We start from the raw sequence: 26,475 nt of genomic DNA, 5'->3' as shown, positions 1-26,475 counted from the left end.
CCCAAACGCACACTAAGAGACGGAGTTATGTCACTGTTAAACATATTAAATAATATATCAAAGTGCATTTTTAAGTCTCCTTCCAACAATAGTGGGGGTCACTCACGGAGTCACGGCCCCTCCGACAATCAGATGAACAAAAACACACACGCACGCGCACACACACACACACACACACACACACACACACACACACACACACACACACACACACACACACACACACACACACACACACACACGCGTTGTCTCGCACGCGCGCGCGCAGGGCCACGCCTTTTGGGGATTCCCCACCCACGACAAAAACAGCTTTTTCACATGTCAGCTCTTCCCCTATCGCATTTCATTGCTCACATGCCCCGGACTATGCAGGGCGGCGAACTCTGCATTTGACCTATGATGTTACCACACATTTAGACGTTTGGAGTTATTTTTGTCTTACTTATTGTTGTTGTTAGAAGAATGCCGTTATGAATCTCGGTACTGTACAACCCATTTAAAGGATTCTCTCAAACTTGATATTAACCGGTCGATTTATTCAGATACAGTATCGTTCGGGAACGGGAAGGATCGAAGGCGTGCGGTGGCATGACACGAAACAGTACATTCCTTTGGTTTCACAAAGGAGCGCTAATATTCTCAGGTGTGATCAACCTTTCCCTGGAGGACGAATCACCTCAGCGATCAACAACAGCAACAGGTAGCAGCAAGGAGCCTTAAAACACCGAGGGGAGCCGGGTACCGGGGGGGGGGGGCACCATGGCAAGCGGCGACTATAACAAAGATCATTTGTTCGAAGAGAACCGTGCGGACTCTGGCATTGACTCGTATAGATCCATATCGAAAGACGAGCCCTGCACATCGTCACGGTACCAGTCTCCCGAATACAGTGAACCGAGGGATAAGTTTTCCACCGCAGACGAGCGTCTGGATTCTGCGTATGGCTCCTCGTCCCTGACTGTGGAGAGCCTGTCGGAGATAGTAGCGCAGTACCGCATCTCGAGCACCGACGACGAGACGGAGACGGCACAGAGCACAGAAGGCACAGAACAGTGCGAACAACAGGAGGACAACCTGCTCACCACTATTACTGAAGATGGGGACACGTATGTTTTTCATTCGTTGTATTTTCTCTATAGGCTATTTAAATGTGGATCTCATCATCTCAATCTGTATAACCAGTGCATTACTAGAAGATGTTGCAATGTTGCAACTAGATAAACAGTGACGAGTGACTAGTGAGTGACCTTAAGTTGTCTTTTAGGTTATGCGTTCCTTTCCCGCAAGTCATCTGAACATTCTTTAGTAGCCTTTGTGGAGTGCTTTCCAGTCAGCCAGTGTCACTGGCACATAATTCCAGGCAGCATGATCAAACTTCCTACTCGAGAGAAAGAAGCAAATGGGTGTTCAATGTTCCAGACAAAATTGTTTATTGTGAATTGAATTGAATTGAATTGCTTTTACAATGTTATCCTTTTAATTAAAAAAAACAACACCCACCAGCCATCAGTAGAACTGAAATAATTAGGCCTATTCATTAGCTTTCTAAATGGACTGTATGCACATTCAAATATAGATGACTGCAAATATAGTTGACTGCAGTGTATTATGATTTAAAATGGCCTAGGCCACAAAAATTCTATGAATGGGACTGGATTTCCGATTTACCCATAGTTTTCCATGTTATTTGTTTTCTGAGGGAGGGGGCTTAAAATGCAATTCTTCTGTTTTTATCATGGGTCTAGCTCTGTTCCCAAACGTTTTAGCTGGAGCCTATGGAGACCCACATGAATTTGAATTTGACACAAAATGTAGCTATTTACAATTACACTAAGCTTATTTATTCACAATTAAGTTTAATTAAGTCTAATCTTTTGAAATAATAAATAAAGAAAAAAATGTAGGAAACAAACCATTAAAAATGGGCCTGTCAGTGACCCAAAAATGGGTCCTGGCCCACTGTCATTGATCTACAGTATCTGCACGCCACTGGGGCGCCTCTGAAAGCAGAAGTGTCATGTTGGGTGCTCTGGACTTCCCCATACAAGACAGACAGTGCACATAGTAGGCCTTCTGTTAGCTAGCCTTCAGACCGCCATGTCTGTCTCCAAGAACATTCAAATCAATGTAGGGCAGGGGTTCTAAAACCTTTTCATTTCAAGAACCCTCATAACATGGAGTGAAAATATGGACCCATAAGGATCCATTTGGTTCCATTTATACAGAGTTACAGACCTGTAAGTGTCCATTTGGACCCCCATCAAGGAACCCTGAGGGTCCCTGCCTGAAACCCACTTTGAGAACCACTGATGTAGGAAATGTATATATTTTTCCCAACAGGCACAGTGGCTTGCGGAATCCAGATTTTAGATGCATAAAGCGGAAGGGAATGATGCCAAAATGATTATTTTGCTGTGTAGTAAAATCTATCCATCCATGCACACACAGCATGTGACTGGTGGATGGTGTAAGAATGAAACGTCAGACTCAGCACTGGCTTGACATGTTCCCTCAGAAGTGTAAAATAGCCATCTAGCCTACTGAGTCCCAGTTATCCGTTGAAGGCCATCATCAATGGTTTGACGTTGTAGTTTAGACTTAGATTGATGTAACTAATCATTTGACCTTATTTGAGTTCCGCTCTCTCCTTGTTTGGGCCTCATGGTTTCAGTCCGTCATCTTTTAGTGTAGTAATAAGTTACATGTCAGAAAATACCTGAAATATACACCACATCAATTCCATTCGACTGAGAAAGAATCATGCAAACATTGAGTTTCCCCTGTGGGATTGTTAGATCTTTTTCATTCAATTCTTAGTTCTTACTCAAATCAGGAAGTTCCTCTGACATGAATGAATTGTAAGGGCCTTGCTGGCAAGCCAGATCGTCATTCGTTTTGTACTCATTTGAATCTGGGTTAACACATGATACCGGCTTTTTGTTGTTGAAATTCTAATATAGCCTATACATAAAGATATCTAAATCTCAAAGAGCAATCAACCCGTCTTCCATCACCGTTGAGCTGCTCAATCGTCTATAAAGAAATAGTCTATAAAATCGACTGCTGACATATTTCAGTAGTATACAACTGTTTACAAGTTATATTTAAATGTAAGAAATATTTAAGTTATATTCAAAATACAGTACATATTGGAGAGATTGTCATTTTATGGAAGATAAAAATGTAATTAAATATAGCATATCTGCAAGCTCAGAACATTGTGAGCTTGTAGGCTGGTTATTTAGTGTGCGAACAGTGCGATGCCACTGTACAACAAAGTATAAATCAGGTTTTAAGTCATGGCCAAGTCAAGTATGGCCTGATGAAGCGTCACTGTCTTGTGGGTCTGTAGGGTCATGATGCCTTCATGTTTCTCTGCAGGCTTTATAGAGCGTTGCAGTCCAGCCCCCGACGAGCGGCCCGGAAGAGAATTTATAATAATTTTTTCCTATAGATGTTTCCAAAAGTATTTATTTAAAGACCTGTAAGCCTCAGACAAAGCCAACTCGTATGGTGACAACTCTCATGACAATAAACACATTGTTTTGGGCCGAACAAATAATTAGAAGGGGAAAAAAGGGCAGGGTACACACCTTTTTTTTGTTGTTTTTAAATAAATACTTTCTGAAACCAAACGTCTATGGGAAAAATGTATGGGAAATCTTCTTCCGGGCCGCAAGTCATCATGACTGCGACGCTCTAGGCAAGTCAGGTTAATTTGTAAAGCTCATTTCAACAACAAGGCAATTCAATGTGCTTTACATAAAACATTAAGCAAAGCAAAGTTACAACTATACATTTAAAGTCAGTAAAAAAGAATAGGAACCCATTCAGGATAAATGTAGTAAGTAAAAACAAAATATGCAGACAAATAACAGTAAAATTACAGTGCAGAAGAATAATTTAAAAATATCTATAAAACGCAGTGGCGGACAGAAGCATTTTTAGCTGTGATTTCAAAGAGTTGCAGCAGACCTGCAGTTTTTATGGAGTTGGTTCCAAATATGTGTCCAACTACTGGTGCATAAATACGGCATGCTGCTTCTCCATGTTTAGTTCTGATCCTAGGGACAGAAAGCAGTCCTGTCCCTGATGACCCGAGAGGTCTGGAGGGTTCATGATGTTCAAGACTTTATGGTAATAGGAAGTGTTGCAACTCTGAAGTGTCCATCACTGAAAGCACAGAGCAATGAAATTAACACGGTCTCTACTGTATGTATGTCATGTAAACACGTTTGGCCTTGCTTATTTCTGACTTGGTTATAGATTGTGTGTTACTAATTACTAAGAATGTGATTCAAAAACAAATACAGTGACATTATTCTGTTGACAAGGAGAAAGTTGTGTCAATAAAGAAATGTAGAGAAATTAGTTTCTATTTTCAACAACAATCGCACAGTAAAGAAATGCAAGCCACTTATTTTTTTTAAATGTATTTCATGAAATCACTCAACTTGGAATAGGTTGAAAGCAAAGGTAGTCTATTACAAGTTTCATTAGGGCCTTGTGTGCTGCTGCTGCTGGTTGGTCTAAATTTAACGCTCAGTTCCATTTCCTGGTTTTTGCACACAACTTCCCACTCAGGTATTGAGGTTAGTGAATTGTTGTCCTTGCATGTCTTGCTTTGTGTTTAGGCATTTTAACACCAGAACACAGAGGTTTAATAAATTAATACAGAAACTATAGTAAAATACGCACATCACTTAGTGGAGGTGCTGGGTTCAAAAAGTGACATAGGAAAAGAGAAGGGAACCCACACACTCATATGCTCCAAAAGATACATTTATTGACGACATTTCGAGCCAAGGCTCTTCAACTCAGTTTGACCAGATGAAGAGCCTTGGCTCGAAACGCCGTCAATAAATGTATCTTTTGGAGCATATGAGTGTGTGGGTTCACTTCTCTTTTCTTAATAAATTAATAACCAACACTCACGCAAATTAAACATGCCCAATACTTTGCCTACTATTGCCTGATATTTCCACTTAAACCTGTTATTCAGCCCACCAAGAATTGCATTTTTCGGTATGCTGCAATGAATTTTAAGGGATATATCAATATATAGCAATAGAAATATATCCTCCCAACCACTCTATTTTTGCCTTTGTTGCTGAATTATGTGACATGAGGCCTACTGGTTTTCGCAAGCATGTAATGTGAAACTTGTTTGTTTGTCACCCCTATAGAATCCTGCATTTAGCAATCATTCATGAAGATGAATACTTTGCTCACCAGTTGATACAGCTATTCCCAAAAGATGTTCTGGACATCCAAAACAACTTGTACCAGGTATGTGAAATTAGGCCTGTACTGGCCAATATATTTTTACACATGGACGGATGTTTTCCAGTATAAAAGTGGTGGTAGTATCGCTTGTTTGTTTGTGTCTGCCGCAACAAAGCGTGCGTGGGGGGGGGGGGGGGGGGGGGGGGGTGAAATTGTGTGAAATTGTGCAATGCAACACTAACTAAAGTCAGGCCACGATGGTCTGGAACTTTTTGGCACTGGATTACTTCCTCTTAATCAGCGTGTTGACAGTGACAAGTATAGTTTTATTTATGACCTGGAATCCAAGGGAACTACTGTTCCTCTTTCTCTGCAGTACAGACCCCTCATCAATGTGGGTGGTTCCTTTGTTAGCTCATGAGGGACTTTGAATGGAAACTCCCCTCTTCCTGCCTGTAGAAACAAAACCATCGGGACAACAGTGGAGTGTATCCTTGTGAGCGTAGGCGGAAGAACCATTCAAATCTTTTAAGATGACAGACAAGGCTCTAGCCAGAGTTGAAGACGGCAAGCTGATACGGCTGTTTGTTTCAAAGAAAAACATCTGAAGAGTCAAAATTGAGAGTCAGCACTTCATGCAGTGACTCAGTGAATCTTGTTCACCAAAAGCCACACATAGCCGGGGGGGCTTTTGATTGCTTAATTCAGACGTTCTTAAAAAAAGCTTGTTGGTCCCTGTAGGTCTAGGAAAGGTTTAGGAAAAACAAAAGCTTATGCATATTATGCTGTCAGTGGGCACACACTAAAACGCGTGCAGTGTGCAGGGACCTTTACTGTACAGAACAGTTGTAAAAAGTAATAGAAATAACCAAAACATGTTTCATCTTACTTTGATTGCATTATAACCCATTATTATTACACCATCTTCCTGGCTGTAGACAGCATTGCACCTGGCCACCTACCTGAGCCTACCCAGTGTGGCGCAGGGTCTTGTTGAGAAGGCAGCCAGTCTGGAGCTGCAGGACCAGGATGGGAACACCCCTTTGCACGTGGCCTGCCAGCTGGGTCGGATTGACTGTGCTACTGAGATGACCAGAGAGGTGTCGTCCAGCAAGCTGGCGCCGGTCCTAGAGACCCAGAACTGGAGAGGTGAACGCAGGATTAACTGTTCTGTGTGCGTGTGTGTGTGTGTGTGTGTGTGTGTGTGTGTGTGTGTGTGTGTTTGGGGGGGGGGGGGGGGGGGGGGGTACTGGAGTTGAAATCAGATTACTTTACTTTCTTGAAAATGGTCAATTTGTGTGTCATGATTATAGATTTTCTTTGAGGGTCAGGGATTTGAAGTGCCTGCAAAACTCTGCTCATGCGTCGATGAAGAATGTAGCTAGATGCGAGAACTAACCTGTAAAGTAAACAATTAGCTAGTACCATTACTATACACGTTTTAAATAACACAAATTGGGAACAACTGCTCAGTAAGTTTTCCTTCATGTAAGTAAATGGTGTACTTTCAGGGCTTACTTGTCTTCACCTGGCTACACAGAACGGGCAACATCAACTTCTGAAGCTCCTGATGAAAAAGGGGGCAGACCTGAATATCCAGGTTAGTCTTGTGCATCCTGATTTTGTATTATGATCCCATGAAAATAATCCGTGCTGCATAGTTTGAATTATAATGGGTGAAATGGAAACTATTAGAGAGTGTTAATGTCATCACATCATCATGGGTGAGGTCACACGTGTCCTTGCATCAGCCAGTTCAGGCTCTTTTTTAATGAAACCTCAAGTGTGCTTGCTCAAGACAGAATCACTGCAAACGGTGCACCGAAAGAGAAGTTCTTGGCTGAAACCGAATATAGGAAACAGTTGGCCGAATATCCGAATATGATTCATATTGTATATATTTTCCTACCATTGCTGACATGACCGTACCTTAAAGCTACATGGCAAAGAAATGGTTATGGCAAAACTTAACTTAAATAATAATCACTATTATGGGTCCATAAAACATTTATTCAGCTCTTTTGAATGCATTAATTGCATACACTATTTGGTGATATATTTTCTGCCTATTCGGGCCGAAACCGAATAGGCTGAAAATGCAGTTTTAGCCATTTTCTGACAAATATTTTCGACACGTGTACAGAAAGAAAATGCAGTTCATTGAAAATGAACTATAGGCGCGTTAAATCGCTTCCCATTTGAAAGGTCCTTGAATTTAATTTCAGCTACACTAATGCCTCTCTTGGGGAAATGCACAGGGGAAACTATTTCCTCATAATAGTGAGTGTAGTATAACAAGCAAAATCATTAGAACATGATGCTGACTTTGATTGCTGCATGTCGGGTGGAAAAGTTGTATCTCCATATATAAACCATTTTGGTTTTTTTTGTAATGAATTCCCTACTTAGTACTTAGTCATAGTACTACAGTCAGTGTAAACTAAAGTGTCACACAAAAGTGGCAAAAGAATGTGATTCACAACTTGTCGCCATGGCTATCTTTTAAGTGAAAATAAATATTGAACCAATGCAAAGTTTATCAAGAGCTTGTGACTAAATAACTACTATTAGATCAATTGGAATTTGGAACACAGGTTCTTTTTTCCATTTCCTGAAAAGTATTAGTTTTGGGGACACAAGGTTTTCACAGATGATTACAGCTTGTGCCCTTGTGTTTTCTTCCTGTCTATAAATTTGCTGCACCTGTGCAATTTGATAGTGATATGGACTGACTCAGTAGTTTATGCAGGATTCGTGAAGATGTAATTAGATTTAAGATATGATTAGGCCCTGTTATGCCACAGCTTTTTCTAGAACTGCTCAGAGCCAAGCTGCCCAGTGTGATGGGGGAAGGTCCAGACAGTCTAAATTAGAATATAGACTGCAACAGAAGGGAAGGGAACACACCAGGCTTACTGTAATGTACCCTAGACATTCCTCTGAGTTTATATCACTTGCTGAACATAACACTGCCTAGCTTTACAGACACACACAACTTATTTATTAATAATATTATCAGTATTATAGTAATTTAAAAAAATGTAAACAACTAACTAATAACATACTAATAAGGTACGCTCAGTAGAGGGTACATCTCTGCCAGGAGGTATGCCCTAATAATAAGAGTGATGTGATGATACAGCATGCAGTGACATTTATGCCTAGAGCAATGAAAATAAATGGTGTCTATCGTGTTTTCCTCTCTCTCTCATGCAGATTATTGTCTACCTGTCCATCTTTTTATCAGGTTTCTGTCATTAAAACTTATCTTTAATCCGCAAAGTCTGACCTTTAATATAAATATATTTATATGTATAAATGCAGTCCACTTAATTATTTGTGTCACCAGTCAATCAAAAAGAGGTTGACTTTCACTTTGAGAGTTGACGCTCAAATGTAAGAAAAAAACTAAATTAATGGCATGTAGAATGAGCTGTAGAGTCACAGCTTTTTCTGAAAGGTGATAGACCATGCCGGCATAGTCTTGGGAAAGAGATCTCTGACCTATGTGTGGCTGTGTGATGTCACATGACATAATTTAACCTCATATTCAGTAGTGATGTAGCGATTAAATTATGCAAAACATGTTATTTTCAGATACAGCATGTTCATTAGGCAACTCTACATGTTTTTTATTTCAATAAGCGCCTGTATTACTAATCTATATTAGTTGTTGTGCAACTGGGGCGGCGGTGGCTCAAGGTTGCCAGTTCGAACCCGGGCTCCCCCAGTGTTGGTGTCAAATTGTCCTTGAGCAAGACACTGAACCCCTAATTGGCTTTATTAAGACTCACAGTTCGGGGTATTTGGGGTATGCTGTCACATTTAGAAATTAAATGTTTTTTTTCTGTTAATCCAACATGGCATGTGCCGGCAAAATTGCTTGTCTGCGATTGTCTAGTTCTGGTACATCCCCATAATAATAATAATAATAATAATAATAATAAACTTTATTTATATAGCACCTTTCATACATAAATGTAGCTCAAGGTGCTTTACAGAGCAGAAAAGATAATAAAAACAAAAGCAAAACAAAACGGCATTAAAACAGGCATGCAGTTAAAACAATAGGACAATAACGCAGTGTCAAATCAGGAGAAGGCAGTGGTACAAAGATAAAGATAAAGAACAGATAAAGCAAGGCAACGACATTAAAAAACAAGCAGTGAATAACAAAAAATAAAAGATCACTTAAAAGCAATGTTGTAGAAGTGGGTCTTGAGCTGAGCTTTAAAAATGTCTACAGAGGCTGCCTGACAAAGCAAAAAGCTGCTTCCCCGTATTTTTTAGTTGCCATTTTTTTAGGCAAAGCGAGCATAAGCCGGATAGGAGGGACAAGCCTGGTGGGATGTTAATCCTATAACTTGGTGGGGTTGGTGGTGCTCTGTGATTATACTTAAAAAAAAATCACACCCGTGTGAAGTGAGGGGCGCTCTTATCATCGTACATCATCATGGATCATCTCATATTGGCCAATCAGAATGCCAAATTTACATGTGGGGACAAGATGACGTACATTTTCCCTTCATTATCGATGGCATTTAATGTTTGTGTTGCAGATTTTGTGGGGACAAAAGCTGTATATAATCAGACCCGTGTGAAGTGAGGGGCGCTCTCGTCATCGTACAAATTTGAGTCGTACTTTGCGGACATTTGACCTAATTCTCCTCCTTTCATTGTCAATGTAGGACATTTTACCTAATTCTCCTCCTTTCATTGTCAATGTAGGACATTTGACCTAATTCTCCTCCTTTCATTGTCAATGGCAAATATTGAGACGACGGGGACAAAAGCTGTATATAGGAGGGCCTAGCACCCATCAAAAATCACACCCCGTGTGATGTATCAGCATACATCATCATAAAAGTCATCATCTCATTCCGGCCAATCACAATTGGCGTCCTCACACTTCTCAGCAGCCAATCAAAATTGACGTCTACGTCTACCTTGCGTTACGTTCTTAGCTTACGCATGTTTCATGATAAATGCATTTTATATAATATATAAAATGCATTTATCATGAAACATGCGTAAGCTAAGAAACAAAAAGGCATGAGAATACATCACATATTATGTGATGTATTCTCATGCCTTTTTGTTCTTTCTTAATGTAAATCGCTCTGGATTAAGTGCTTCTGCTAAATGCCTAAATTGTCAATTGTATGCAAGATCAGCTGTGGACAGTCAAACACAGACAGCAGACAGATAAAAGGGTGACGCATGATCTCTTTTCACACCTTCTCACAGCCTGTTGGCCATCTTGTCTCCTTTCAGGAAGGAACAAGTGGGAAGACTGCTCTCCATCTAGCTGTGGAGCTCCACGACGTCTCCTCAGTGACTCTGCTGTTAAACAAGGGCGCTAACGTGGACGCCGTCATGTTCAACGGCTGCACGCCGCTGCACCTCGCAGTGGGAAGACAGGACGCCGCCATCGCTAACCTTCTCTGCCAGTCCGGTGCAGACAAGCTGTTGCGAAACATGGAGGATGAAACTGCACTGGACCTCGCTGATGGCAACGACGATGTGAGTTAAAAACCCAAACTGATGGTTGCATGCAATTTAACCCATTCTGACCTGAGATCAGATTCATACGAGGTTTCCGCCGGACACACACTGGTCTGATGAACCCATTCTGACCTGAGATCAGATTCTAAAAATGTCAGTCGCTCTTCGATTTTTCAAAAATAGCAGACCTACAAGCTCGTATCGCGCCACTCGGTGGCGCGATATGAGCTTGTAGATCTGCTATTTTTAAATAGCTAAAGCATAACATGATGCCGACACCAAAATGGGTGCCCGGTCAGAATGGGTTAAAAACCCAAACTGATGGTTGCATGCAATTTAATGTTGATTTGCTGGTCTGTCAGTAGAATATACTCGATACACTATACACTACACACCACACTGCATGTGATAGTCCTTTTAGTTTAGACTTTAGACTATGTTTCAATCTGATTTGTATCCTTGAGCCATGATGATGTGAGTCAGACAGCAGAACTGTGTTTGAGCATTAAGGGCCTCGCAAACGGGGAGTGATAAAACGCGCCTATAGTTCATTTTCAATGAGACCTGCGTTTTTGCTCGGAGAAGTCGCGGTGCGACAACGCATACAAGCGTATTTACGTGAGCGCGGTCCTGTGAATTTGTTGCGCGCGTGCTCGCGACTCACCAGACCTGGATTCTGTTTAGCTTCTTTTTTTTTACGCTTGCGTTGTTGCGCCCCTCTTCAACAGACCTGGAGGAGACCTGTGTTGTCACGTTTGCAAGACCCTTTAAACACATTATCATCATCATCATATAATTGGTGACTGATAAACCTTATCTTCATATAATTGGTGACTGATCAATAATTGTCATTATTAGAAGGCATCTCTCACAGGTGGGCTACTATGAACAGTTCAAAAACATATGACATCTTCAGGTTCGAATTCCAAGTTAATAGAAACTACAGTGACATCATTGTTAGGCAGATGTTCTTAAACAAGATATTTTCGATTTGTATTATCGTGAGAACGATGGCTTCCATTTTCGCATTGCAACTTTTCAAGACTAGAAAGCCTACAGTTTCTATTAGCTTGGATTCCCCATCGATGATGTCATTGGTGGGCGGATTTCTGAACTGCCCACAGCCCTCCTATGAGACACAGACTGAGTAGAAATCATCATCATGATTAGTAGTGAGGACCCATTGTGAAGATGGGTTGAAAAGTGGTGAAGTGGTCCTTTAAGTGTTTTTAAGTCATAGTGTGCCTCAAAAATGCAATCTGTGCAACTGACGCTTATTGTTTCACTATTATTTGATGTGGAAATTCTAATAATATGTCAACAGTGACTTTGTACTATATCCTATCCTTGTCTTGTAGATTCTGGCTCTGTTTCCATTTGATGACATCCAAATCTCCGGGAGGTCGGTGGTTGGAATGAAGTTTTTTGTTGAGTAAGGCTGCTGAATGAACGGCTGAACTTTGAACTCGGATATAGTCTGGAGCCCTATCCCGGGGCTGGAACCTTGAATGAAAATCTTCATTTCAATTGAGGTTTTTAACATATAGGCTAGTTTCTCCGTTTGTAGAATGTTTTAATCTCTTTGGTTATTTATATTTTCCAGGCAAATATGTTCACTTTTTACAAACTGTTTGTCATTCTAACAAAGAGGTACAAAGGCATAATTGACTCTTATCTGGACGGTGTTAATAATCAATATTTCTAACTTATTTGCTCCAGCTCACTAAGAGTGCCAAAACTATTTATAATTTTGTAATGTCCACAAAGAAACAAAATTCTGGAAATCTACCTCTTTTATCACATCTAAATGACAGACTCAAGCTCACATGCTTTGTTCTTCGGACCTTGTTAGAGCTGTGATTTGTTGTAATGAAGTAAAACATTTACCTTCTGTCTCTCGTTCCAAAGACAGGCTTTCTAATTCTATGGGATGTTATCACTATCAATACCAAAGGCAGGAAAATGAGTAGGCGGAAGTATCCACAAGAATAGCCACGCAATTATTTATTTATTTTTTAAAACTTTACAATGTCTTCCCTGCTTCTTGTTAAGGAAATTAATTACCCAAATAGAAATCTAATGTATAATGCAATGTTGTGTGACTTAGCTAATCTTAGATTGTGAGTTTTACGCTTTCATGCTGAAATAGCTGAAAGCATTGACTTTCCTGCTTAGTGCTTAGTTAGCGGTAAAATGTCTTGCTTTATTCGAATGACATTGCATTTACCCCTCTTATACACCATTGCAGATACATTGAGTTATTGGTGTTTCTTTTTGTGTAATTACGCTGGCTTGTCTAGTTATTGTAAGCAATTCCAAGCTCATCCTTAATTTTGTAATAAATTGTGTAAATTATATAAATGCATTGTCTTTTTTTTTCATGAAGAGTTTTAGTTTGTGTTCATGGCTTACCATTTACAGCCAGACCATTCTATGATATGTACAATATAGACGGTAAACATTGCATAACACATACATGTTCCAACATATGACTAGCCCTTTGGGAAGATAGAAATTCAGCAGTACACCAACACCATTTAACATTGGCACAGGAGAAACAAGTATATAAATACATTTATATATTGTATAAATTGTTTTTATTTGAGACCAAGACGCAAGGTCAATCAAGGGGAATCCACATTTTATTTTCAATGATTACATTTAGGTTATTATGAGTTCAGTGCATTCCTAACCCCAAGAAGAGTGTACAGTATAGTTTTGGCTGCCTCTGCAAGGTGTTTCTCATGTTTTCCTGTTCATGACTTCTTCCTTTATATAGCATACAATAAGGGTGAAAGGTCTGGAAATTCCACACAGCTGGTTCTCTTGCTCTCTCTCTAAGTCCTACCTATGCACAAGCCCAAGGCAAGATGAACTGAATAATAATTAGGCTTTTCAGTTGTCAAGTGATGCATTTCTTCAACAAAGCATTGGTACAGGTGTAACCGGTGTAATCTGTCTCTCTCTGCGTTGTGTTGAATGGACGGACGGACCCAGAAGTGTCTTTGGAAACCACGTTTTATTCTGACAAGGAATAACAACAGACACGTCTCCACGTTAGTTCTTAGTAGTGCAATGGCTCTCTCGTTCCAAGACGGAAGTAAAGAAGGAAGAGGTGGAGGTGTCGCAGGACATTTATACAGGGGGCAAAAGGGGGAGACTTAAAGGGGCTGTGACCTCTAATGCACTATGTATTCCTATACACATGAACCATGGAGAATTAAGTCAGGTAGAAGCACTTATTTGTGTCATATTTTGTGTAATTATATAATACTGTTACACAGGAATACACTGTATTTCAAGAACCAGAATCATCTTTATTGTCACATCACAGTTTTACAAGTAAAAAGGTGGGTGAAATTAGTTTTTGTGCATGTTTCCCATCGTATTTTTTTCTAAGAAACAAAGAAAGGGAAGGAGAAGGGGGGGGGTGTGTGTGTGTATATAAGTAAGCTCCTTATATATATACACACACACACACACACACACACACACACAGCACACTCGTATAGTCTCTCTTCTCACACCCGTAGGGTCTCTCAATCTTCAGGGTATAATTCAAGGTGATACATTATTCAAGGTATAACATTGTTCAAGGGTGCGTATAGTCCTTGGCGTATAGTCCGTGAATTGGAGTTTAGAAGAGCTAAACTCTAATTCAACTTGTCCGTGGTATAATCCACAGTAGATTCAGGAAGTGCTAAAAGAAGGTCTAAGGCCAGACTATCAGCATTACCTGTCATCAGGCCGCTGATGCAAAACTCACGCCTTGCTCAATGCTCAATAACCTGATGGCAGACTCAGAGTCATGCAGTTTCCATACCAGGCCGTAACACAGTCTGATAGGATACCTTCAACCGAGCTGTTGTAATACACTCAAAGCTGTCATCTTGACTTTATCCCTATTGAAGGTTCAATGTGTTTTGTCACTTTCAATATTAACCGTGAGAGTTTCTTCAGCAGTGTTATAGGCTACAATTTAAATGTAATAACAGGTAAAATAGTAGTCGTAGCAGCAGTAGTAACTAGAACTGCACTCTGTCGAGTGCATACTTGCTTGTTGCACACTAGTAGGCCATTTATGCGCAAGCAGAGCGCACAAGTACTTTCGACCGCTACAAACTGTCAAATCTCAGTTTCTCTGTGAAGGAACGTTTGAAATGTTGAATTATTAGGTTTAACTATTTGTTACCTACCTACTTTATGCATGTAACGTAATGACTACTTGTGCCTGATATGGCAGTGGTGCCAGATTACATACATGTATACATAGGAGCATTACCTTTAATCCTCCCAACACTAAAACATATCGTCATTACGTCACCATTGAAAACCAATTACACTCTGGCATTGGATCCTTTAATCCACATCTTTATTACGTCATCATTGAGAGCTAGTTATACATATACTATGTGTATGTATATGTAATTTGTAAGTTGATTAGCGGTATACTCCGTATGCACCGTCCCAGCCGTCCCGCCAATTTTTATGCGTATGCACCGTCCCAGCAATCTTTATGCGTATGCACCGTCCCTATAGTTATCTACATATACATAGTATATGTATAACTAGCTCTCAATGATTACGTAATAAAGATGTGGATTAAAGGACCCAATGCCAGAGGTTTTCGATGGTGACGTAATGACGATATGTTTTAGTGTTTGGAGGATTAAAGGTAATGCTCCTATGTATACATGTATGTAATCTGGCACCACTGCCGTATCAGGCACAATTAGTCATTACGTCATTTGCTGGGACGGCTGGGACGGTGCATACGAGTCCCGGGCGAAACTAGTACTTGTGCGCTCTGCTTGCGCAAGTAATTATCCTAGATTAAAATGGGCTAATGGGAGCGCCGGAAGTCGGGGCAGACCTCTGACATCACTGACTCAGCCATTAACAAAACACTGCCGTACGTCACTGTTGGATTTATATCCAACAATGACTTTTAATAGAAGAGGGATATAAAAATCCATTAGATATGTATTATGATAATAAGGACTGTATAAAAAAGATTCTAATTAGCTTCGACAGGGAGAGCTATGATACTGGGAGCTCCGGTACTCCGGAACTCCAAAAATACTTTTAGAAGTAATCTAATTACAATATATACTTAGCTTAGCTTTAACCAGGATACTTTAAGAGAATGGCCAATATAAGAAAATTTACTTTAGGAGAATTACCTTTTAAGTACCAAAATGTTTACCTGGGTCCACCAAAGGAGGGAAGTCCATTCAGAGTGAGGTTTTAGCCATATTTTATATTGAGTCAGAGAGACAGAAAAGGATTCACATACAGCATATATTTACAGGTTCGGCACGCCCCGGAGGGCATGTCAAAAGTGATCTCTCCTCCTGTCTCAAAATGAGAGACAGTATTTATACTTCTTTAATCAAAATGGAGAACATTGTACAGATATACGTGGCATACCGAGAAGCCCCCTAATCAATGCATGGGATATGTAGTCTGGAATGACCTGTAGTTCATAAATCAAGTCCCTGGCCAACCAACAGACCCTAGACCGGAAGAGCACAGAGGCTGGCGTTGCTATGGCACCCGGCTTTAAGGATAAATTGTCAGAGCCCGGCTGTCAAGGCCAGAATAACATGCGGTCTCACAGAGCGAGGCAGACAGTGTAATCGGAAAACCAAAACAATTCTTACTAACTAGACGCTGACACAGCGTGAAGTAATAATATCTACACGAGGGAGCCGACATGAGTGGGGCACAGGGCAACAAGATTAAAAGGTCAAAGGGCTAAGGACCCTCACCCACAAAACCACAGAAAATACCTAACAGTCACTATGACAACATAACCATAAACAAACCATACCACATCACTATCAGTTTTACAAACACAGGATATGATGTTATTATTGTGATATGATGTTATGTTATGATGTTATTATTATTATTATTAAGTACCTTGGACTCTGCGTCCTCCTCCCTGAGCCAAGGTTGCGCCTAACTGCATACCTGAATATAGCCCCTTTCGGCACCCTTGGTTACCTTTTCTGAATTTTGGACGGCGGTAGCCTAGGGTCCCTCATCGGTTATTCCATATAGGACGCAGATTTACATACCCTCTATAACACAGCTATAGGAGACAACGGAAACATGTGCGAAAGAGTTGCCGTTAAGTATTTTTAATCTTTTTTTGTTTTGGCTTCTCAGAAAAGGTAATTAACTGAGGGTCCCGAAAGGGAATAACCTGAATAGAGTATGCACATGCATGATTTTCCCATCAGGACACGCCACCCTCATCTAGACTGAGTGGCAAAACATTGAGCAGCATGGAGTGTTGGAGTTTGGAAGCGCTCCTTGGAAATCACTCTGTTTCTAAATGTCACATAATGCAGGAGGCAGCAAAATGTTGTCTTATTGAAAACAAGCACTTCCAAACTCTGACACTGCTTTTTATGAAACAAAAACTTTGCAGATAGAAAGAGGATAATTCAAGCTTTTCGTACAGCTGCAATGTTTGTGAGTTTAACATTGTTTAATGCAATCAGAGAGGACTTTTCTGTTTGGATGAAGGGGCTGTCAAGGCCAGAAAGAAAGTTTTTTGCAACTCAGTGGGCGTTCCCGCATAACTTCCACTTGTCACACGCATACCCTCTATTAGCCTGGCTCCAGCCCTGAATCACTAGCCACGCCCATTAAGAAAATATGTTCTGGAATAATGAAGTGAAACGAAATGAAAATTCAGACTGAGTGTCAGGCTAAACCTGAATGGGACTGGGTGTTACAATCCGTTTAAACAAAAGACTTGGGTGAGGCAATGTATAAGTGCAGGCTGTGCAGCGAATTGGTATATGTGGCACCAGAGCCTGTCATTAGCGTGACAATGAACAAAGTTCATCCAAGACTCCATGACATCTCTGCATGGTGTCCACCATTGGGCAGGTGATTCACAGGTTTCAGGGGCGCAGAGGCATTGATTGATTACCAGTTTGCAGAATTACAGTACATTTCAAGCACAACTCAATATAAAAACTGTTAACTGTGAGTGGACAACACTATAAAACCATTACACTTGTTTACAATAGGGCCCAACGCCCTCAATTCATCAAGACATTCAGAGACACACAAAAATCGTCCTCCCTGAGCCAGGCCTGGTGGTGGGTGGAAGGGGCTAAGGGTTTCACTGGGGTCGTCAGCCCTCCATCTTCGGTGTTTCATTGACTAGGCCCACGACACCCGAAGAGGGTTCAACAGCAACTCCTGGCGTCCCAGGTGTGCCCCCCTTCAACCCCTCTGAATGACCTAGGCGTCATTTTGGTGCCCAGCTGTTGTCTCTCCTCCTGATCCAGAGCCACTGGCTTGCTCTTTCAGCATTGAATTGAATTATCTGAATTTGATCACTGAGCTTGAGCTAATAAAAAGAAAAGGGGGGGGGGGGGGGGAATCTGACACTACGTCTGCAATCTGCATCCGCATAATTAATTGTACTCTTCCACGCCGATAGGGGGCGTGGTGTTGCGCGGACGTTTGCTCTCCGGCTCTGGCATCCTTTTTGGCTTTGAGGAAGGAAGGAGAAGCTTCCTGCTTCTCTCAAGTGAACACACACACACACACACACACACACACACACACACACACACAGAGTCACACACACAGCTACAGGAGGAGGAGGATAAAGTTGAGGAGACAGAAAGGAAAGAGACGCGACGACTCGCCAGCAATAAGACATACTAATTATTAAAGCATTCCTTTCAACTTCATGCCCTGTTCCGGCGAGGTCGCTTGAGTCGTTCGGCGTGTTACGCCAGGTGACGGGCCACGGAGTGAGGGGGAAAAATGCCATCTTTTTCATGGAGGTAGGTACAGTAGTAGGAAGCTAACAACGTACTGTTGATGTTGATGTTAAATGATTCATAGCGCGCATATTAACCACTCGAATGTTGTCCGTCTGGGACCTGGGCTGACTTTTAACCAGCACTTCCTTGCTTCCGAGTTGTCAGCCAGTCAGAGTATGTGCATATACATATGTATCTTAAGAACAAACTGTACTGTCTAAAATGTGCTCAGTTTGCATCCACGGTACACAAAAAGTATTATTAGCGGTTATTTGTCAACATCTTGTTTATTACGTTGAGTGAAAGTTTTAGCTGTCTACTTATTAGGCAGATTCGCTTGCAGTGTATGGGACGTTGTCAAACGGCAAAAAGGGATGTTTCACCCTTTCCATTTCTGTTGCTGAGTTCTGGATTTATTTCAGTGTTCATGGTCCATAGTCCACACTAAACGAATTCTGCAGTCTATTTATGTGGAGATAATTATTATTACCTTTGCATTTTTTTGCACCTAAATACCTCATGTGTTGGTACAGCAGTAGACAGTGTGAAGGCTTGTATGCAGTGTGGTGCGTTTCTTAAATGTAATAAGCTACTTGTTCAAAGCCCAGGTCATCATGCCAGTCTCTGCTGTGGCTTCGCTGCCCAGTCTGGAACTCTGGATCTGAGTTCCCACACAAAAGAGGCTCTGTGTGAATCATTTGAGCAGGCCTCCTGAGAGGAGGCCCTCCCTGTGAATGTGGTCCTTACACTGTGCCACGGCAGCAAAGAAGCTTAGTTTCTAAGTTTAACTTTAGACTCAGGTAGGTTAGGACGTTAGGAACCATATATACCCGGGTCTGGAGTCTCTGGACTGGACTCATGAGATTTCCAGACTGTTGCTCCCGGGAGATCTCATGGAGGCTGAAGATGCGGGGCTCACAACTACAAATGTTGGTTGGGGGGGGGGGGGGGGTGGGGGGGAGCAGATTATTAGACTAATAGTAATCTATTGTTTCCAGGTGACTTTATGATTCCCGTCAGTTTATTACAGTCAATGTAGCATACAAGCACAAGTTTAGTCCCTCCACTGCCTGGCCTACGATCATTATTTACCATAGTCAAACTTTGTTAACTAGTCTGGGCTGTGCTTCACAACTGCTTAACAAGAGCATCCCTACTCTGGGGCAATGTTCACCAAAATAGTAGATATATCACACCGTGTTGTGAGCTTGAAGTTCTGCAATTCTTTGGGGAAGAATTTGGTGTAGAGCATTTATTATCGCGCAGACAAAATGAACGCCTGGGTATGGAGGCTAGGTGTAGAGTGACTCCAAGAACAAAGTGCTTGTTAAAGTACCCCAGGTGGTGATGAGTCAAAACGGGACGTGGTTCAAAAGCCTTTAATATGATGACAGGTTATACTGAAAACCAACCGGTTTCGACAAACAATGTCTTCCTCAGGTGTGGGTATCCACGCCCACATTGTTTGACAAAACCGGTCTGTGTCTAGTGGCATTTTTGTTGTCCTTAATATGTAAGTAGCCCTGCCCTGTCATCACATACCTTATTGCCTTGCTCGAGTGTGCTTGAAGTTTCCCCATTTTCATCTATTAAGATTAGAGTGACTAATCTATTGTTAGATAGATAGATAGTGACTTCATGATTCTTGTCTGTTTATCACAGTCAATTTAAGATTACGTTTTGTCCCTCTGCTAGACCGCTACCCATGGCCCACCATCATCATTTACTAAAACTTTGTTAACTAGTCGTAAAACTTTGTAAAGTAGTCTGACCGGGATGTGGTTCTCAACTGCTTAACCACTTGAACTGTATAGCACAACACGTTGTTACGTTGAAGTTCTGCTATTTTCGGGGAAGATTTGGTGTAGAGTGAAAGCTATGACAACTCCTTTTTAGTATAGATGGTCTTGTGGTTAAAACGTAATGTCTGTGATCCGACTTGTAAGTTAAGTACTATACCTTTCACGACTCCCTTTGGGTTGGGAAACACTACCTGCCAGTGTAGTGTTTCATTCCTTACCACAGAACATAAAAGTTTGCGTGACCCATTTAAATGACTACATTATATTAGATTGTATTATACCATTTTTTAAATGTATTGTATTTGTCTCATAAAGGTCCCATAAAGTTGGTAGAGAAGTATTACTAAATGCACTTTAAATAATAATAATAATAAATGTTACACTGAATAATTTGAGTGATTTTGAAATAATACACTGAATAATTTGAGTGGGTTTACAGTTTTCCACTGGTGAGATTGCAGATACACAATGTGGCCCCAAGGAGTGGTCCTCTCCATGATTATCATGAAAGTTGCCCACCTCTGGTTTAATTATATTTAGGATATATTGTGATATGCCATGCATGGCATAAGTGTTTTCCTGGTCACTTAAGCCCTTCATTAATAACGAGGTATTAAGTAAAAATGCTGTGATATTTGGTCTTGTTTCACACCAGCCCTATTATTGATGGTTATTTAGCAATTATTTGAGTTTATTTATTCCTTATTTGTTCACATTGCACAGTGTCAATTTCTGGTTGACATCATTCAAATGAAAGGCTAATATAATATGTAATGTAGTAATATTAAATATTGTTTAATAAAAGCTATTTGTTTATACAAACAGGTACTGCCTGTACTGAAGGCTGCCTTCTTTTGTCATATCGGTGCACATAGTCCACACAGAAAAGTTATATTCATTCCAGCTAAAGAAAGTCACTATATCACGCCAATAGTAGAGGTTAAACTAATTGATTATCTAAAAAAAACATATTGGTTGGGCTCTAATTTGTGGTGTTTTGCAGGGTTTGGCCTGGGCTGTTGCAGTTCTTCCTTCCTTCTGCTGTGGCCTCTGAGCAGCTATCGCTGCTGGACGGTTGGCACGATGTCTGGATCTTCCGTTTCTTACTCAATATTCTAGGATACTCCACCATCATCATCCCCGGCTTTCTACTCATTAGCTACTTCAAGCGCATCAATTATGTAGAAACAGGTGTGTAACAACTAAAAATAAATATAGTTACTTTAAGAATTCAAGCCTTTTCTTTCTTCTTTTGTTACTTAATACTAAAGGAAAGGTGGTGTGCAGACTGTGCACATTAGACCTCACCAGAACTAGTTAGTCAAAGTAAAGTTGTAACAGTCAAAATGGCAGCACATTCTGCAAATAGGATAATGCCCCAATTCCGCTGGGCGTGGATTGGAAGCATTGCAGAACGTAAGCAATACGGTAGCCGATTCTGTTCTGTATCCACTATGTGCTTGTGATTCCACCACAAGCATTTAAAGCGTGTGCACACGGCCGCTTCAGAAACACTCCCAGTGAGGATTGGAGTTGTGCCCTTGACATTCCAAAATGTACTTGTTACTGCATGTGCCCATGAGTTGAGGCATCAGGGTAACTTGACAAGAGAACTTGCCTAGTTAAAAGGCTATTGATGGCACACACATTAAAGCTTTTCAAAAATGTTTTCCTTATTTGGAATACCATCTGTTACCACCATGTATTTTTCATGGATTTACTGCCTAACTGAAGTTTCTGAAAGTGCCAATTCAAAGTTAATTCATCTTTTTATTTTTCTACAACTTGCAGGCAGAGGTGTTTGCTACCCTCTCATAAAAGCTTGTGTGTTTGGCGGAGAAACAAAGACTGGTCTGTTGGATGATGTGTCGATAGCACCGAGGCTCGAGGCCGACTCTGGATCACCAGCTAGACAGGCCATAAAGTTAATAGTCTGTGCTGCAGGTCTTCAGGTTGGTTGGTTGATTAATTGAGATTGAGATTGAGATATTGACAAAAATGCAGCCATATACATTATCTATATATGTGTAAAGGATAAAACAAAAAAGCTTGAGAGCTTATTACCATTGTGGTCCTTTGAGTTTCTTCTTTTGCCTCTATTGCATATCTTTGTTTATCTCAGCATTGTATAAACAACCACCCACCCACCCACTTTTATTGACCAGGATATAGTACCATTCATGGACTACCATGAAAGCCCTTACAACTCCGCTCTACAACTCTCATCTCTTTCTAGATATCGTACCTAACATGGGGGGTCCTCCAGGAGAGGGTTATGACGCGGTCATACGGAGAAGACGCGGTTGAAGGCGAGGGTGAGCAGTTCAAGGACTCCCAGTTCTTGGTGTTCATGAACCGCATCCTTGCCCTGACTGTGTCGGGGCTGTGGTGCGTTCTGTTCAAGCAGCCACGGCACGGAGCGCCTATGTACAAGTACTCATTTGCCTCGCTCTCCAACATACTGAGCAGCTGGTGCCAGTATGAGGCCCTCAAGTACATCAGCTTCCCCACCCAGGTCCTCGCCAAGGCCTCCAAGGTCATCCCCGTCATGCTGATGGGAAAGGTCGTCAACCGCAAGAGCTACGAATACTGGGAGTACTTAACAGCCGCGCTGATCTCTGTGGGCGTTAGCATGTTCCTGTTGACCAGCACAGCCAACAGCCACCCGGCCAACGTTACCACCTTGAGTGGTGTCGTCATCCTCGTTGGCTACATCGTCTTCGACAGCTTCACATCCAACTGGCAGGACAACCTTTTCAAGTACAAGATGTCTGCAGTGCAGATGATGTTTGGCGTTAACCTGTTCTCTTGCCTGTTCACTGTGGGCTCGCTGCTGGAGACAGGCGGCCTCTTCGACGCTCTGGGTTTTATGTCACGCCACTCTGAGTTTGCCTTTCACGCCGTCCTGCTGTCGGTGTGCTCGGCATGTGGCCAGCTCTTCATCTTCTACACCATCAACCAGTTTGGCGCCGCCGTCTTCACCATCATCATGACACTGAGGCAAGCCATTGCCATCCTGCTGTCGTGCTTCCTCTATGGGCACGCTGTCACGTGGGTGGGTGGCCTGGGCATTGGCGTGGTGTTCCTGTCGCTCTTTTTGCGGGTGTACGCACGCAGCCGCATGAAGACAGGCCGGAGGTCGGCACAGCCGCCGGTGCAGAAAGTGTAGCGGGGAACTAACTGATAAGAGACTGGAATACAATTGGGAACTGATGCCCACGTTTTCTGTGGTGCTTTTCTTCTTGTCTACTTTTTGTGTGTGTGGTACGGTTTTGTTTTGCCATGGGTTTCTATTTTCTTTATCAAAGAGATGCGGAAAGGGATTCTGAATTTTGGTTTCACACCAAGACACCCTCCAGGTAACCTGGGATTTTTCTAATCAACATTTCCCCTTACGGCCTGTAAATTATTTTTAATTTACCAACATAATTGGCTTTTGAAGCCACTTAAAACCTACTGTGACAAGATGTCTGTGCATTTTAAGGGATATTGATGGAGCCAGAATTCCATGAGCAGTGTTCTGCTTTGAAGCATTTTTGTCAATGTGTGTGTATATATATATATATATATATATATGTATATATACAGCCTTGTTGAACAAAAATTTAAAAATTTACTTTTCAAACTTTCAACAATGCATGTCATGATAGTGTAAAGTGACACATGAGTCAGCCATTGGATTTAGCTGACTAACAAAGTGTTTTTCTGAATCCTTTAGTTGCTACCCCCTCATCAACTGAAGCAGGTTACTGGGAGCAAATTGATGCAGCCTGGGTATGGGAATTTCCCTTCATTGCAAAGAATTAACAAGCAAACCCAATACAATGTTCTGTAACATTTTGTTACACCTCATTATCAAATCGTTTCAACAACTCTTGTGCCCCACCACTAATATGAATTATTTTCTTCAGGTCTTAAAACATCTATAAAGTTTAATAAATGCTATTGCTTTATTTTGAAATTAAGGGGAGGATAATCCCTTGAGTTGCAGCAACTCCTTTTCAAGGGGGTCCTCTCGTTCCCAATTAATGACTAACGACACTAAACACAGTTATCATGAGTAAACGCGTGTCAATATTTAGTTACATTCACAGCCACACGTCATGTCATCTTGAGCACAATTCGGCTTCAAAACAGATATTTCACACAAAGATGTCACATGAATGAATGTGTATATTTCTTTCCGTGCATTAACATTTGTTTGATTACATTAAATGGTCATCTTCGGTATTTAAACAGATGTCCCCTCCCTCTGTACACATGCAGTTCCTGCAGATTTCCACAGTACTCTGGTGGAAAAGCAAATAACCCGATATCTTGGTGTTTATGTCACAATTCATCAGGTTGTCTGGGAGACTAATCTCCTGATTTCAGCCACATCAAATAGCACGCTAACCTTTTGATCATCATTACAACTAAAAACGTACATTTACATCATTATAATGCCTTTTGTTTGCAAAAGGCATTGTTTGCAATACATATACAGTACTGTATACGATGACTATAATGTCTTATAAATTACTTGCCGTCTGTCAGGACATTTGAAAGGGTGTTTTTGCACTGACATAATCACGGAACCAAATGCAGCAACTAAATGAATTTGGTATTACCAGCCTTGTCATCAGCAAAATGAAATACAGAAATTTCATTAGACACCTTGATTATATAATTGCCCTCAGTGGCATGCAAAATTGCAAATGAGCTTTGTTCCAGTCAGTCTTCAAAACAGATCCATGTTTTAATTTAAACCTCATACAAAAAAAGAAATCTGTGTCAATATACTGTATACTGTACCATAAAAACATTATTTCTTCTAATTTTCATGTCCATTAAGTGCTTTGAAAAAGACTGCTATCCTGTCTACTTTTGCTCTTTGATGTGAATGTTTGTAGGAGGACTGAATGGGTGATGTTTAATTGTTGATGCCTTAGTGGTATCTTAAGAATGTTATATAGCATTGCGTGAGAGGGGTTAACAGAATGCATATAGGGAAATGAAATGTTTCTGGTACTTTTTTTTAAATCATTGTAGTATTTCCTCTAGTAAACACTTATTAATGACATACATTAAATTAACTTAAATGAACTCAAGTGGTTTTATTTTATTCATTTACTTTTGTATTCTGTTTTTGTTCATCAAACTGAGGATCTATTTTTTGTGTGTGTGTTTTCTTTAACCCGTTAGTGGTTTTCAGCAGGGAACTTCCCCATACCTCTAATTTGTAATTTGTGATGACGCAAGAGTTCCTTAGTCCTCTTCAATAATGGAGAGATTTGGGGGGTTAAAGGAGGCTGCAGAGGCAACCCTCCGCTTTCTGCCCCACTCTGTGTTCTCAGTCTGACTGAGGATGTCCGGTGTTACTGTTACCAGCTGAGCCCCTGTTTGTTTCTTTGCTTTATTTTTCCCAGGTTATAATTAACAATACTACACTCACTACTGTGAGCTGGTTGCCACTAGATTGACATCCTGGAAAAGATGGAAGCCCAGCCAGGATGACCACCCCAGACCTAGCCTCCGACAAGACTACCTAACCTAAGTTATAACCACATAAACCCCCCCCCCCCCCCACACACACACACACACAGTACACACACAAAGCATGGGTGGTTGTCCGTGGCATCTTGCTCAAGGGCACAGTGGTTTTGTAGTGACTGCAGATTTGTTCACTCATACACTTTTTACATTTGTTCAAACCATCAGCTTTCTGCATACAAGCCTGCTCTTCCAAGCTTGAGGTCACTGGTGCAATTTTTTTCCTTTCTATTTTATAATCTACAGTGTTTCACAATCGCATATGTTAATGTTAATCATAAAGATTATTTCAGTGGGTTGTGCACCTTCGTCCTTGTAGTATTCTGTGTCTCTTATCTGTAGATCTAGTTTCCTCTCCATATACTGTGGGTGGTACGCTGTTGTATAGCAGTGGTTCTCAAACCTTTTCATGTCAAGGACCCCCCATCTCAAAATATGTTGTTTCAGGGACCTCCCAGAAGCAAATATAAGAGTTAAAAATGTTTGCTGTGAACGAATATATTCAAAGATTTGCAATCATTTTTCTAAAATAGCAGATATACAAGCTCGTAGCACGGCTATGCCGCGCTATGAGCTGGTAGATCTGCTATTTTAGAAAGAAACAGCTAAAG

The 26,475-nt window shown here is 41.0% G+C and overlaps 2 protein-coding genes across 2 annotated transcripts; both read left to right on the top strand.

Annotated features, from left to right (window-relative positions):
* Positions 1-359: 359 nt before the first annotated feature.
* nfkbie (nuclear factor of kappa light polypeptide gene enhancer in B-cells inhibitor, epsilon) lies at positions 360-13,079 on the top strand. Its single transcript, XM_083790777.1, has 6 exons — positions 360-1,106; positions 5,187-5,289; positions 6,165-6,375; positions 6,738-6,826; positions 10,501-10,749; positions 12,090-13,079. The coding sequence occupies exons 1-6, from the start codon at positions 760-762 to the stop codon at positions 12,165-12,167; spliced, it is 1,077 nt and encodes a 358-aa protein (XP_083646903.1). The 5' UTR covers positions 360-759; the 3' UTR covers positions 12,168-13,079.
* Positions 13,080-18,317: 5,238 nt separating this feature from the next.
* On the top strand, positions 18,318-25,417 carry slc35b2 (solute carrier family 35 member B2). The gene is made up of 4 exons (XM_083791079.1): positions 18,318-18,551; positions 21,336-21,523; positions 22,124-22,284; positions 22,569-25,417. Exons 1-4 carry the CDS (start codon positions 18,532-18,534, stop codon positions 23,499-23,501), a joined length of 1,302 nt encoding a protein of 433 aa, XP_083647205.1. The 5' UTR covers positions 18,318-18,531; the 3' UTR covers positions 23,502-25,417.
* Positions 25,418-26,475: the final 1,058 nt, after the last annotated feature.

Source organism: Protomyctophum parallelum (genome assembly GCF_964188405.1).
Source record: "Protomyctophum parallelum genome assembly, chromosome: 19".
NCBI lineage: Eukaryota > Metazoa > Chordata > Actinopteri > Myctophiformes > Myctophidae > Protomyctophum > Protomyctophum parallelum.
This window is presented reverse-complemented; position numbering and strand designations above follow the sequence as displayed.

What these genes read in the sequence shown, in the direction of transcription:
- slc35b2 (XM_083791079.1), top strand. Translation starts at nt 18,532, where the DNA reads ATGCCATCTTTTTCATGGAG. An exon ending in CATCAATTATGTAGAAACAG is followed by an intron (nt 21,524 to 22,123) that starts GTGTGTAACAAC and finishes TACAACTTGCAG; the next exon opens with GCAGAGGTGTTTGCTACCCT. An exon ending in TCTGTGCTGCAGGTCTTCAG is followed by an intron (nt 22,285 to 22,568) that starts GTTGGTTGGTTG and finishes ATCTCTTTCTAG; the next exon opens with ATATCGTACCTAACATGGGG.
- nfkbie (XM_083790777.1), top strand. Translation starts at nt 760, where the DNA reads ATGGCAAGCGGCGACTATAACAAAGATCATTTGTTCGAAGAGAACCGT. An exon ending in TCCAAAACAACTTGTACCAG is followed by an intron (nt 5,290 to 6,164) that starts GTATGTGAAATT and finishes TCCTGGCTGTAG; the next exon opens with ACAGCATTGCACCTGGCCAC. An exon ending in GGGCAGACCTGAATATCCAG is followed by an intron (nt 6,827 to 10,500) that starts GTTAGTCTTGTG and finishes GTCTCCTTTCAG; the next exon opens with GAAGGAACAAGTGGGAAGAC.